Here is an 11786-nt window from a genome sequence, read left to right as displayed (position 1 = left end):
TCGATCCACTTGAAGTAGGAAGTCATAAATATCGCAAAACTCAATATCTTCAAACTTCTTCCGGAGATTGAGCAATAATTCACCTTGCGCCAATTTCGCGAACTCATGTTCAGGCATGTTGACCGTACATCTAGCCCTTGCTTCTCTGAACTTCCCCAAGTATTCTTGGACTGACTCATTTGATCCTTGACGCATCTTGGCCAAGTTGGCCATCGAAACCTCTGGCTCTGGCTGATAAAATTGTTCGTGGAAGATTTGCTCCATGGTCTGCCAATTTGGAACGGAGTTCTGAGGAAGTTTGACATGACATGAAAAAGCAGCCCCCATGATGGTACTTGGGAATAACCTTAATTTTAAGGCCTCACGATGTCCGATTTCAGCACATTGAGCTGTGAATCGACCAATATACTCCACGGTCGACTAAAGTCCGTCTCCTGAAAATAATGCAAAGTCCGGAACTTCGAATCCTCAAGGAAACTCCTCTTGATCAATATGCTCCGGATAAGGCCTCTGGTAAACTGGTCTATCAATCCTCCTAGCATGAGGCACTATATCTTGGATCATCTGTTCGATCGCCCCTCGATCGATCGCTTGGTTTCCTAGTAGTGGATTATTCAAGTTTGCTTTCCCACCAAGATTATTCCATCCACCGATTCCAGCGAATTGGTTGATAAGAGGTCCAGCGAAGTTGACCCCTGCCCCCTAGTGAACTTGTGGACAGAATTGGTTAGAAACAACTTTTCAACAACCAACTCGATAAAATCTAAATCCTTTTCAAAGGAAAACAAGTTTTTTGGATATTTACTTAGCTAGTTCCGACACTGATATTGATTTCCAATTTATTTGCATCAATTGAAGTTGTTGTCCTCAATCACATTGCAAATTCTGACAGCCACTAAATTTTCCCCAAGTCTTCAAAGCGATGATCCAAGGTGATGGTGATCCGTTCTGATCATATCTATTGATCTGACCCACTTTTGTTTACTTAATTTATGTTGTTTTTTTCCGTTTCTTTTGTATTAGAGAAATATTGAAAGTCCTCATTTGTCTTGAATGCATAGGAAAAAAAAAACTCAATTCCACATTCAATTCACAGTCATTTTGTTTAAAGTCAGTTTCTTGAGGCTCAAGTTACTTTATTTTCATTCAAAGTCTATTAGGGTTTTACATTGCTAATAGTGACACGCTCGCAATCTCACACAATCTCTTGCCTACTCTTGAGGCTAGTAGATTTGGGGTAAACAAATATATTTAAGTTCTAATCATAGGGACATAATTTTTCACAGATTTCCTTCATTCCCTCATTTAAGGTTACATTGGGACATAATTTGTCACACAATTCATTCATTCCCTCATTTAAGGTTACATTCGAGAAAGGTGCACCTCATTGTAATGGTTGAGCGTGACTCTTGAATTTGAATAGGCTCAAGCATGACTCTTGAATTGACCTTCATTAATTTTTTTTTTATTTTTTTATTTTTTTTCAAAGCATATATAATGTCCCCCTTTTTTTTTTGGGTCGAAATATACAACGTCCTTCACAAGGAGGTAAAGTGGAAATCTGAGAAATTATCATGAAAGGCTTCAAGAGGCTTGGAGCCATTAATCTCGAACAACAATTATTGGCCAATCTGTTAACCCAATAGAGTAAGTTTGAGCTTCTGACCCAAAAAAGAAGAAGTAAGTTTGGGCATGTACTCAGTCACAGGTGAAGGACAATTGGTCCAATATAGGATAGAAAAACTACCATTTAAATTAGAGAATAAATATTTCCCAGCTAAACGTATTTCAAGCAAAAGGAAACATTTGGTAACTTTTAAACTAATAGGATTTCCCGTATGCAACTCGCACAATGAACAAATAGGATTTCTCTGCACAATATATGGCCTGTGATTATAACATAGCGCTTCTGGATTCTTACCTGTGCTGAAATTTGCAAATTCTACAATTTCATGCTCCCTTGTATTGTAATGAGGGTGAAAGTTCTAATGCATGATGTAAAAAGAACTTATTTCCTCCTCCCTCAACTCCCTTCCACCTTCAATAACAATTAATAATGCCATCAGATGCTTCAGATATTAGCATGACCTAAAGAATATTGCTAGTCAGGGTAAGATGCAATGTTTTTATTGCAAAAATGAATATCATAAAATGGTACATGACAGAAATTGTAGAACCAACATGGACCAACTTTGCACTTGGAATGGTGAACCTGCCTATACCAATAATAAAAGCTTATGGTTCAGCAAACTAACCAAAAACCACATAATTTACAACCAATGAACACACACTTACAGATTATTCACCAGTGGTGTCTGATTGGATTCTTTCAAACAAGCGATATATCATAGTAGACCTCGACATCTGAGGTTCCCTCTCCAGGACAGCAATCACATCCTTGACAGATATACTCCGAGCCACCCTTGTTTGAGGTGTGATAACTTGGTTCCTTCCACATTTTCTAAAAGTCCCTGCTCGAAAAAAAACTGCAATTAACAAAGCCTGCACAGAGGATGATTACTCCAGAAATGCACTACACAAAATAACTATAAAATTAAGACAGTACACTTATACACTAAAGCTGTTAGATGAGACTGGTTGCAAGTAAACATATGATTGTTATACATAATATGATTGTGAATTTGAATAACATGATTATACTGCTCATACATGCCTAGAATTCCAAAACAGGAAAAGAAGAAAGAAACGTAAAAACATGTAATTAGCAAAGAGAATGCAGAAGAAGCCTAAAGCTACAAGAAAACTCCGGGAGCACTCAAGTTTCCATAATGTTCTAACGGGTCTACCTGAATGAAAGGAAAAAAGTTTCAAGAACAAAGAGTAGCGAAGAAAGCTCCCCAACCTCCACATGGTTCAAATTTTAACGGACAAAGAACTTGATGCGCTTTTGGATTTTGATTATTCGAATATTCGGGGATAACATTTTAAATGTAACTCAATACATGCCAACTCAGCCACTTAAATGAAATTATAAGTTGTATTATGTTACTTGTGCAGATCCAAGGTGCTGGAAATCCCCTTGCTAATACAACTTCAAGAATTAGCTCTAGGAAGCTACAAAATTTATATCTAAAGGTAATGACTATGGCTACTAAAATCTTCAAAATCATGATCTGACAAACATTCAAGCTTAATGACACTAACCAGCTGCAGCAACTGGAGTTCCACCTCCCCTTTTCTCTGCTTCTTGATTGTCCTTCATAATTCTTCCAGCTGTTGATGTAGGCTTGCGGTTTACATCTTTACCTGGTTGGGACCCAGATGCCACATCAACCCCACCTTCACGCTTTTGCCGGGCTTGCTCAGCCATAAGTTGCCATTTTGACAACATGTCATCCCCTCCAACAGCAGCTCGGGCAGCAACATTTGCTGCTGTCGTCCTCATTTTGTCATCTTCCTCTTTGTTTGGCTACATCAAGCCGAAAGTTACAGAAGAATAATCTCTCTATTCATTCCAGAGGCAAAAATATATTGCTGAGCAGAATTCATACCTTAAATGATTTGGAGCGACCATCATCTTTGTCTTTATCACCATCAACTCCATTGTTAACCTCAGGCTGTATGCAGTCATATTATATACTTCGAACTAATAAAATGCGCATACACTCGTACAAAAATACTATATGCATGCATGTGTTTAGCACACTAGTAGTTTAAACCATGTGTGCATTGTAGAAATGACAATATAGAATGCTTAAAGATGCTCACTTCATTAAGCCTTCGAAGCTTTTCTGCCTCGGCCTGCTTTTTTTCAAATTCTTCCCTAGCGTTCTGGTTGAGATTCATAACTTGTTGCCGAACATCAGAGGTAGTAATAGTGTGGTGTCTTGGTTTCTCAGCATCAACCCGCTAGCATAAGGAGATTCACTCAAAGTCAGGAAATATATAATAAGAGAAATATTGTTCAGCAGAAAGAAAAAAAAAAAAAAATTAGAAACATACCTGCTTTGACAGTCTGATCAAATTATTTATTAGTCCCCTCATTCTTTCTTCCACACACTGAAGATTCATTTACCTTGGAATAAGATAACATGCAAGTTTATCACAACAGAAAAAGAACTAGAAGCTAGCACCTCACCAGTGACAAACACCGCTCCACGTCATTGCTTATACTTTTCAAACCACATTTGACCACTGCTAAACCAACAAGCATAAATTCCAGATATCAAGCTCTGTTTGTTATTTCCTTTCATGACAGGAACAAATACGGAATTTTAACATTTCAATGATAAAGAGATAAGCATAGAGTATTAACTAATTTCTGCTAATTTTTTCTGCAAGGGAGCCTTCTGCAAAATCAGCCTTTCTTCTTCTTCTTGCACAAACTTTCTAGATGCTTCTGAAGCTCGACTATCCTCCTTGGGTCCAGAAAACAGCTGCTCTTCCTCTTCCTATTTTTTTTATTTTTTTTTTTAATTCAAAGGATTATAAGCATGTTTACTGAATGATTGTCAATGGTTCACTGAATTAGCTAATCCTCCACGCAGGATGATTTGAAAATAACAAAATACCATACCCTAAGATTAACTCCACTAACAGCAGTGACATCATTCAGTTGTTCAATGCTTTGATCCAAAAAATTCCCGGATAATTTTTGCTTCTTACTGAAAGAGGTCCAGAACACAATGTGTAAGGATTTAACAGAAAGTTTGTAAGAAACAATTGAAATCATGCACAGAAAGCGATAACATCAATGCAAATCTATTTCACCTTGATGGCGGTGGTGAGGAACCAGGTACTTCAAGAGGCTTCTTTTGGCCAATAGAAGGCTTTTTTGGAGGTGCTCTATTACTAATCCCAGCAGGAGAAGTTCCAGAGGGTATTCGATGGCCTAACTGGCATAAACAGAGAAGCAGAAAATACATTATTCCTTAATAAAGTGAAAAGATATTCATATCAAGTAAAACACATGATCTTTTAAAACAAATATTTGCATGCCGCACAAGTAAACTATGAAATTACTCCATACAAGACATTTTTTAATATTACGGTTGAACGTTGAGACCTGAGTGGCACAATAAAACAATACAATGTGGAAAAAAAGCATATTGTTATGAATTTACATATATAACTACACCTGCAATACCTGTTATATGCCATACCATATCGACAGTGGTAGAGCCACTTGATAACCATGGATGGCTATGGCCCCCAATTTTTTAAAAAATTTCTCAGTATATGCTACAGGATTATGAAACATATGTACAATGCCTTGCCAAAACTTCCTTATATGACTATGTATATACTAAAGCGAAAGGTTTGGGTAATGGAAATGTAAAACCACGGAGATCATCTACATATATACAAGAGCTTGTGGAACCCACTCCGAATTGTATCTCAATGATCTGAACTGTTTATTTTTCAAGTCTTCATTCATAAATCACCATTGACAAAAAATTTGATAAAGAATAAATCATTAAAGGATCTAATTGTCAAGAAATAAAAATAACACGGTATTTCGGAAAACACACTAAAATTACTATGATTTAATCAAATGGTTAAAATATTCACCGATTTGGGTGATTTTTTTAGAGATGATCTTAGAGGTCATACCTAGAAACTGACGGTTCGGATCATTAAACTGCAATGCATACTAGGCTCTACAAGGGTGCCCCTATAATTTTCTTTTCGAGAATAACATCTATATATATACATATAGGCTTTCTATAGTAAGGATACCCTATTTTCCTTACAAGAAGGCCTCTTGTTTATCCATGCAAAAAATCAGCTAAACCGGAAATTGTTTAGCCATTTTATTATCCACATTTTCATTTCAGTTTTATTTAGCAAACTTCGGTTTTTTTTTTTTTTTTTTTTTGGGCACGTTTTAGATGACTAAACAACTTCGGATTTAGACAAAAAATTTTGCGCACAGTTCTGATCATTGAAATACATTGTTTGGTAGCCCTATGAAGGATGTGCACACTGTTCTAACAATAAGGAGATCCCTAACATATAATAATTCTACGCATGTATATGCTGGAAGTAATCTTTCCCTGTATAAACTAATGTCTTTGTTTTCCTAATTTACATCATATATGTGACTAATTTCAGTTTATATATGGATCAAAATTCCCTTGAACCATTGGCCTCTATATTTTCTTATATTTAAAAACTAAATTTTCGCACTTCAATTCACAAACTAAAACTAAGATATGAATGCACAGGTCTATATCCAAAACAAATTTTGAAAGAAAATTCCTGCTAAGACATGAGTTCATATTCTCAATAGAGTACTACTTTACACAAAAACACATCAATAAAAGCAAGGAAGTCTGCATCACAACCTAACAAATGCATATGTAGCAAAGAAGCATAAATGAAAAGAATGGAAGTACCGAGACATTAGTATCAACTTGCGTCATTATGGAAGGAGAAACAGAATTTGGGGGCACTGTGCCTGTAGAAGATGAAGTCACCATGCCAGATGTTGCAAATCCCATTCTTGAAGATTGCTTCTCTATAGACTCATCTGTTGAAATTCCAGGTAACGCACTCCCCTGCTCAAGTTGAGCAGCAGAAGCAGAAGGCAGTCCTTGTTGATTAGATAATGGGGGCTTCTGCTGCTGCTCAGCAGTCTGATCAATTGGTTCCTGTTTTACATAAGACATTGATGACACAGGACCGGGATTCTGCTCCTTATTTGAGGACTGCCAAGGAACTGAATTCTGTTGTAAATTTGAATTATTTGTAAAGTGAGAAACAGATCCACCCTGCAGTCTACTAGGGTCATTCTGAGAATTTTGCCTCTCCAATTTGGACACATTAGTGATGTTCACACCCTGTGGTTCCCCACCTGACTGAGTTGAACCCATGCCTTGATGTTGTGGAATTTGCCTCAGTTGTGAATCATGAGGTTGCTGCTTGAGAGGCAATGTAGAGGTATTGATACTTGTCCCTGAATACGGGTGATAATTACCACCAGTACTTCCATACATGGCAAAGGATGATTGTGGGTAGTGCAACTGTTGTTGCTGCTGCTGCTTATTAAGGATTTGTGGAGGGCCTGAGGAGCGCTCCCTTTCTTGATTGCCAGCTACCGCACTAGAAGAAGGCATTTGACTTACTTGCATTCCATGAGAGTCTGACGGACGTTCTGCCTCCCGCAGTTTTTTAGCACTGTTTTCGATGACTGAATGGCTTGAATCAGACTGCACTTGAACTGCTGAAGAGGGAATGTGTGATGGGTCTGTGGGAGGGTTGGCGCCTCTCTGATGAAGTGCAAATGAGCGAGGATCAGTGAACGGTGTAGAACCTACACTAATTGATGGCATCCTAGGAGGTTGTTGCTGCACTGAAGCCTGAGGTGGTAACTGGTGTTTAGGAACAGGCTGCAAGGTTTTTATATGCTGGTTTTTAGCTTAGTTCAGACATAAGTACATTATTAATCTATTAAAATAATATTAAATTCATTATATACTTACCTGTGATTGTACTTTCATTACTGCCAATTTGAGCATCTGGTCCCCAACAACACTTCGAATGTGCCGGACAAAAGCATCCTTTGATATTTCATTGTTCTAGAATAGTTGAAATAGTTAGAAATCATAAAAATTAACAAAACACACAACACAATGATTATGTGTAGGACCCACCTTCAGTTTACCAAATAGAGTAGTAAGTTGCATGGCTCTGTCTTTATCAAGCTGGGGCAATAAGACAGGGAGTAACAGGCCAAATGGTACTTGTTTACTGCGATTCATCGGGTTGCTTGGCTGCTCCGGGATCATTGCCTGTTGACTACTCATCTTCTGAAGCTTTAAGTACTGAGATTCGCTTTCTGGAGTAGGTGTTACGTCCTGCTCATGTTTTGAGATTGGAATTTTCCCAGAAATCGGTATTCCAGCTGTTTCAGGTTTATGGAGGGGTTTCTGCTCTGCCTGCCCTTGTTGAAGATCACCTTGGGGTTGCTTCTGGGGCAAAGGAAATTGATTAAATTCATGTGAGGCATCCTTTTTTTGTTGTATATTCTCAGCACCGGACCCATATTGCTTTAGCTCCATTTCATATGAATGCATTTCTCGCTGTTGCGCAATTTTTTTGTCATGTTGCGTTTGACAAGCTGTGTTTTCATCCTGACTAGCAGTATGGAACTGCGGTAATGACTGACTAGAAGTGTTATTGCTTCCTTGAGACAAAACCGCTGCACTATTCAGTTTCACATGTTACGTATAAACAATGAGTTCTGGGTATGAACATAAGCAAAACCCCAAGACAGTTAACAAGAGATTATGGGTGTAACAGTTAATCAAAATTTTCATACATTCTGGGGAAGTTTCTTGTTATGGTTGAAATGAACAATAGATCTTACGACAGAGAACAATTCAATGAAAAATTCATTTCAAATCACTTCTGATATTCTAGGATCAGAAAATGCCCAACAAAAAGAAAAACTGATGATGGTGTAGTAAGTAGAACTGGAATAGGATGAACAAAATAGAGACAAACTAATGACCAAGGTACATTAATATTAGTGTCAACGGAAATATTGAAAGTTCTAAAACACAGAATATCAATACGATGAAACATCAAAAGAAAAAGAACAGAAATTATGAGAAAAACATGGTTTGAATAATGCATCAAATTATGCTTGTTAGTTAATTATCTACATTTTTACCCAAAAAAATAAGAGAAAATTGAAGTGCATGTATATGAGCCTTGTATGATTTAAGACAGATACAACGAACAATGACAAACCCTGCTATTCAAAATAAATTTATTTTAGTTTATAATGATGTAATACAAACTAACATTTGACACGCTATGTGGTGTTATCTTAATACATCGTCAAATATTTCTTGTGATTGTTATTTTTCCTCACTACATTACCTTTTTTGTGCGGAAGAAAGACGCATTCATAAGGCACTATTTTTCACTCAAATTAGCTTAACTTAGAGGGGTCTTGGATATTCGGGAGCCACTAAAGAACGAATTATATCAACTGATTAGTTTAATTCTCATTATGACAAGGTTTCGTTAAAAGGTTTTCTTTTTAATTGAAGTTTCATTGAAAAGAGCTATCTTGGACAATCCAAAGCAAATCTACATCTTCATTCGTTCACCTTTTGATTGGATGATTTTAAGCACACCATTTAACAATAAGCAAAAGCCTCACGACCAACTTAATTCCAGCATGGCAATGGGATTTTTGTAAAAGAAGTAATGGGAACAATTACTATCCTTTCTAAATCATACTGAAAAACACATGCTCAACACTGTTAAGATAAAAATATATAAGGTCAACAGGACCCAAAAAACGCCTCACATGTTCGTTCCAAGAGATATAAGAATCACATCAAGCATCAAAATGACAAATTTAAGCTGTTCCATCCAAACCAAACATGCTGTCCGAAATTAAAACAAACACCAAAGCTAACTAATTCTCAGAATTAATAAATTTTAACAAAGTGTTCAAAGGGTAATCTGCAAAGAAGGTTAAGAGGGATACCGGAGTCTGAATCAGACGGCTGCGAAACAGACACATCTCCTTCTATGTCCCTGTTCAGAGCGGCCTGGAAGGCCTCCACATCGGCCCCTGAATGCATGGTTTCATCCTTTACACAAATTTTGAAACAAAATAAAATTTTCAGGATTTTAAATTCAAAGCTACATATTTAAATTCAAAGCTACAGATTGGCAGCGGCAGAGAGAACCTCATCGTCTTCAAGGAGCTTCTTCATAATGGATGGGTCCATGATGAGATATATACACCACCACAAGCAAGTCTAGAAGGGCAATCTATATATCAAACAATAAAAGCAACAGAAAATTTTATAAAAAAATAACCAGTTAGCACCTGATAAGATCAACAAAGAAAGATAATTAATTGAGTAATTGAATTAAAATTAGAGTAAATATACCGCTTCAACAATTGACCAAATGCTGATACATATAGCACATCGAGCAATTTAAGTGTCGAAAAAGAAGAAGAATTGAGGAGGAAGGGAAGAAGAACAGTAGGGGGAGCGCTGCAAAACTCGGTTCACAGCTCACGGGTGAAGAACTGAACAGAATAAGGGAGACGAAGAAGAACTAATCAACCAAGGAAGAAGAACTCAGAAAAGAAGAAAAAGCTGATTCTAATTCTATATTTAATTGAGTAGGAGCACAGGAGGAGGAGGAGAAAAAGACGACGACGAGTGGAGGGGAATGGCTATTAACAGTTAAACACACACGGGTGGGCATTTAAGGTTGCGCCTGACGAGCTGGGCTTGGCTTATGAGATAGGCTATGGGCCATGTGCTATGGGCTGGGTTGATTACCTTCGAGGTAAGAAATTGATCCTTCTCCAACTTATTTGAGGCTAAACCCAAATTTTTCTCCTCAAAAAAATAACTATTTGAGTTTTACCTTGGACTCAAAAATTTTTTTTTTCTCCCAACCTTCCGGATTTTAAGTCCACAACTTTATTAAATTATTTAAGAATGGTTTAAGTCTAATTTTTTTTTTAATGGATAAATTTTCTTCATTTAATCTTTTTAAATAACTTCGTAATTTAATTTTTTGAACAATTTGACCTAAAAAATTTGAAATTCCACAAATAGAATTTTATTCCAAAAGAAAACACACAACATAATTCTTAAAAAAACACACAATCCTTCAAATTCACCATACATGAAACCCAATATGAATAAACTAATAACCGCCATCATGGGGGCTTGTATAAGAATCCCCTGAGTTATCTTCAAGATTAACAGTAGATTGTTGACCATGTGCATGTTCTTGCATAATTTCATCTTGTTTATCCCCACAATACTTCTTCTTTCTTGGAGTAAATTTGGACACGTCCATGGACATTATTTTTTGTTCTTAGGCTTCTTTATCTTGTTGGTTCTGATACGCATAAGCATCAGCTTGAACTTGGACAAACTTGTCTAATATGTTGAGCTTTCGTCTCCTTATCCTCCTCGAAAGCAATACCTTGCTCAACCAATGATTACAAGTACTTATCCCTTGTTTGTTGAGAAGGGTTAGCCATCTTACCTTTTTTTTTCTTTTTTTTTTTAATTTTATATTTTGCAACCTTTTGTTTATCTCGCCCTTCAAGCCTTGGACTAGGCATGGTTATATCGTCTACGTCGTTATCCACATTCACCATACTTGCACTAGCTCCATAAGAACATTGTGTCGGAGGCTTATTTATATTGTTCCACTTTGGGCAATCTTTTAAGATTTCCCAAGCATGATACAAGTTGAAAGGCCCATTTGGAGGCTTATTATCATTAAGAGAGATCGTTTTCGCACACACGTCCTTCGCATGAAAACATAAGTTTAAGTTTGGAGTTGAATAAAATTACAAATATAAATTTAAAGCTTTAATAAGAATGGTTACTTACCACATCATGTAGATTTGAGCCACTTTGTGGGTTCGTATTGGCCTTAGTCAAGCATGCCTTCCAAAGAGAACATTGTTGGTTGATAGTCTTGAATGCATAAGCAATGGCTTGGTATGTTTGTTGCTCGAGTTCACTAATGCCCAGATCATTTTCCAGAAACTTTTAATATACACGCTTCCAAAATGTTTCGCTTGCTTGATTGGTGCCAATGGCCCCATCTTCACTGACAGAAACCCACCCTTTGCACAATGCCTCATCTTCGTCGGGCCTCCAATTCACACCTCTTTGAGATTTTGTGGATATCTTCAACAAGAATAAAAGGAGATTGATGAGATTGACAAAGGAAAAATAAATTGAGAAATAGATAAAATAATTTTGGTAGATTATTTGAGAAATGGGTGGGTATTTATTGAGTTTAGAGTGAGTTTT

At 36.8% G+C, this 11786-nt stretch overlaps 1 protein-coding gene across 4 annotated transcripts; it reads right to left on the bottom strand.

Annotated features, from left to right (window-relative positions):
- Positions 1-1569: 1569 nt before the first annotated feature.
- Positions 1570-10169, bottom strand: LOC117627730 (transcription initiation factor TFIID subunit 4b-like). 4 transcript variants are annotated; one of them, XM_034359954.1, is made up of 16 exons: positions 9882-10169; positions 9675-9759; positions 9470-9575; positions 7617-8164; positions 7446-7541; positions 6360-7352; positions 4732-4856; positions 4538-4625; positions 4277-4412; positions 4100-4155; positions 3964-4020; positions 3730-3870; positions 3513-3578; positions 3166-3430; positions 2296-2471; positions 1570-2038 (listed from the first exon to the last, which is right to left on the bottom strand). In XM_034359954.1, the coding sequence occupies exons 2-15, from the start codon at positions 9714-9716 to the stop codon at positions 2299-2301; spliced, it is 2892 nt and encodes a 963-aa protein (XP_034215845.1). In that variant the 5' UTR covers positions 9717-9759; positions 9882-10169; the 3' UTR covers positions 1570-2038; positions 2296-2298. The 4 variants fall into 4 exon arrangements, with proteins under 4 accessions (XP_034215845.1, XP_034215843.1, XP_034215847.1 ...); XM_034359952.1 differs by having other exon boundaries at positions 4100-4158; positions 9882-10159; XM_034359953.1 differs by lacking the exon at positions 1570-2038 and adding an exon at positions 2045-2216 and having other exon boundaries at positions 4100-4158; positions 9882-10159.
- Positions 10170-11786: the final 1617 nt, after the last annotated feature.

This window comes from Prunus dulcis, chromosome 5 (assembly GCF_902201215.1).
Source record: "Prunus dulcis chromosome 5, ALMONDv2, whole genome shotgun sequence".
In the NCBI taxonomy this organism is placed as follows: domain Eukaryota; kingdom Viridiplantae; phylum Streptophyta; class Magnoliopsida; order Rosales; family Rosaceae; genus Prunus; species Prunus dulcis.
The sequence above is the reverse complement of the archived record's forward strand: the minus strand, read 5'-3'. Positions and strand labels throughout refer to the sequence as shown.

Coding starts and splice junctions, on each gene's coding strand:
- LOC117627730 (XM_034359952.1), bottom strand. CDS start 9,716: ATGGACCCATCCATTATGAAGAAGCTCCTTGAAGACGATGAG. Junction 4,626..4,731: donor TCCTCACCACCGCCATCAAG/GTGAAATAGATT, acceptor GACCTCTTTCAG/TAAGAAGCAAAAATTATCCG. Junction 4,413..4,537: donor TTAGTGGAGTTAATCTTAGG/GTATGGTATTTT, acceptor TAAAAAAAATAG/GAAGAGGAAGAGCAGCTGTT.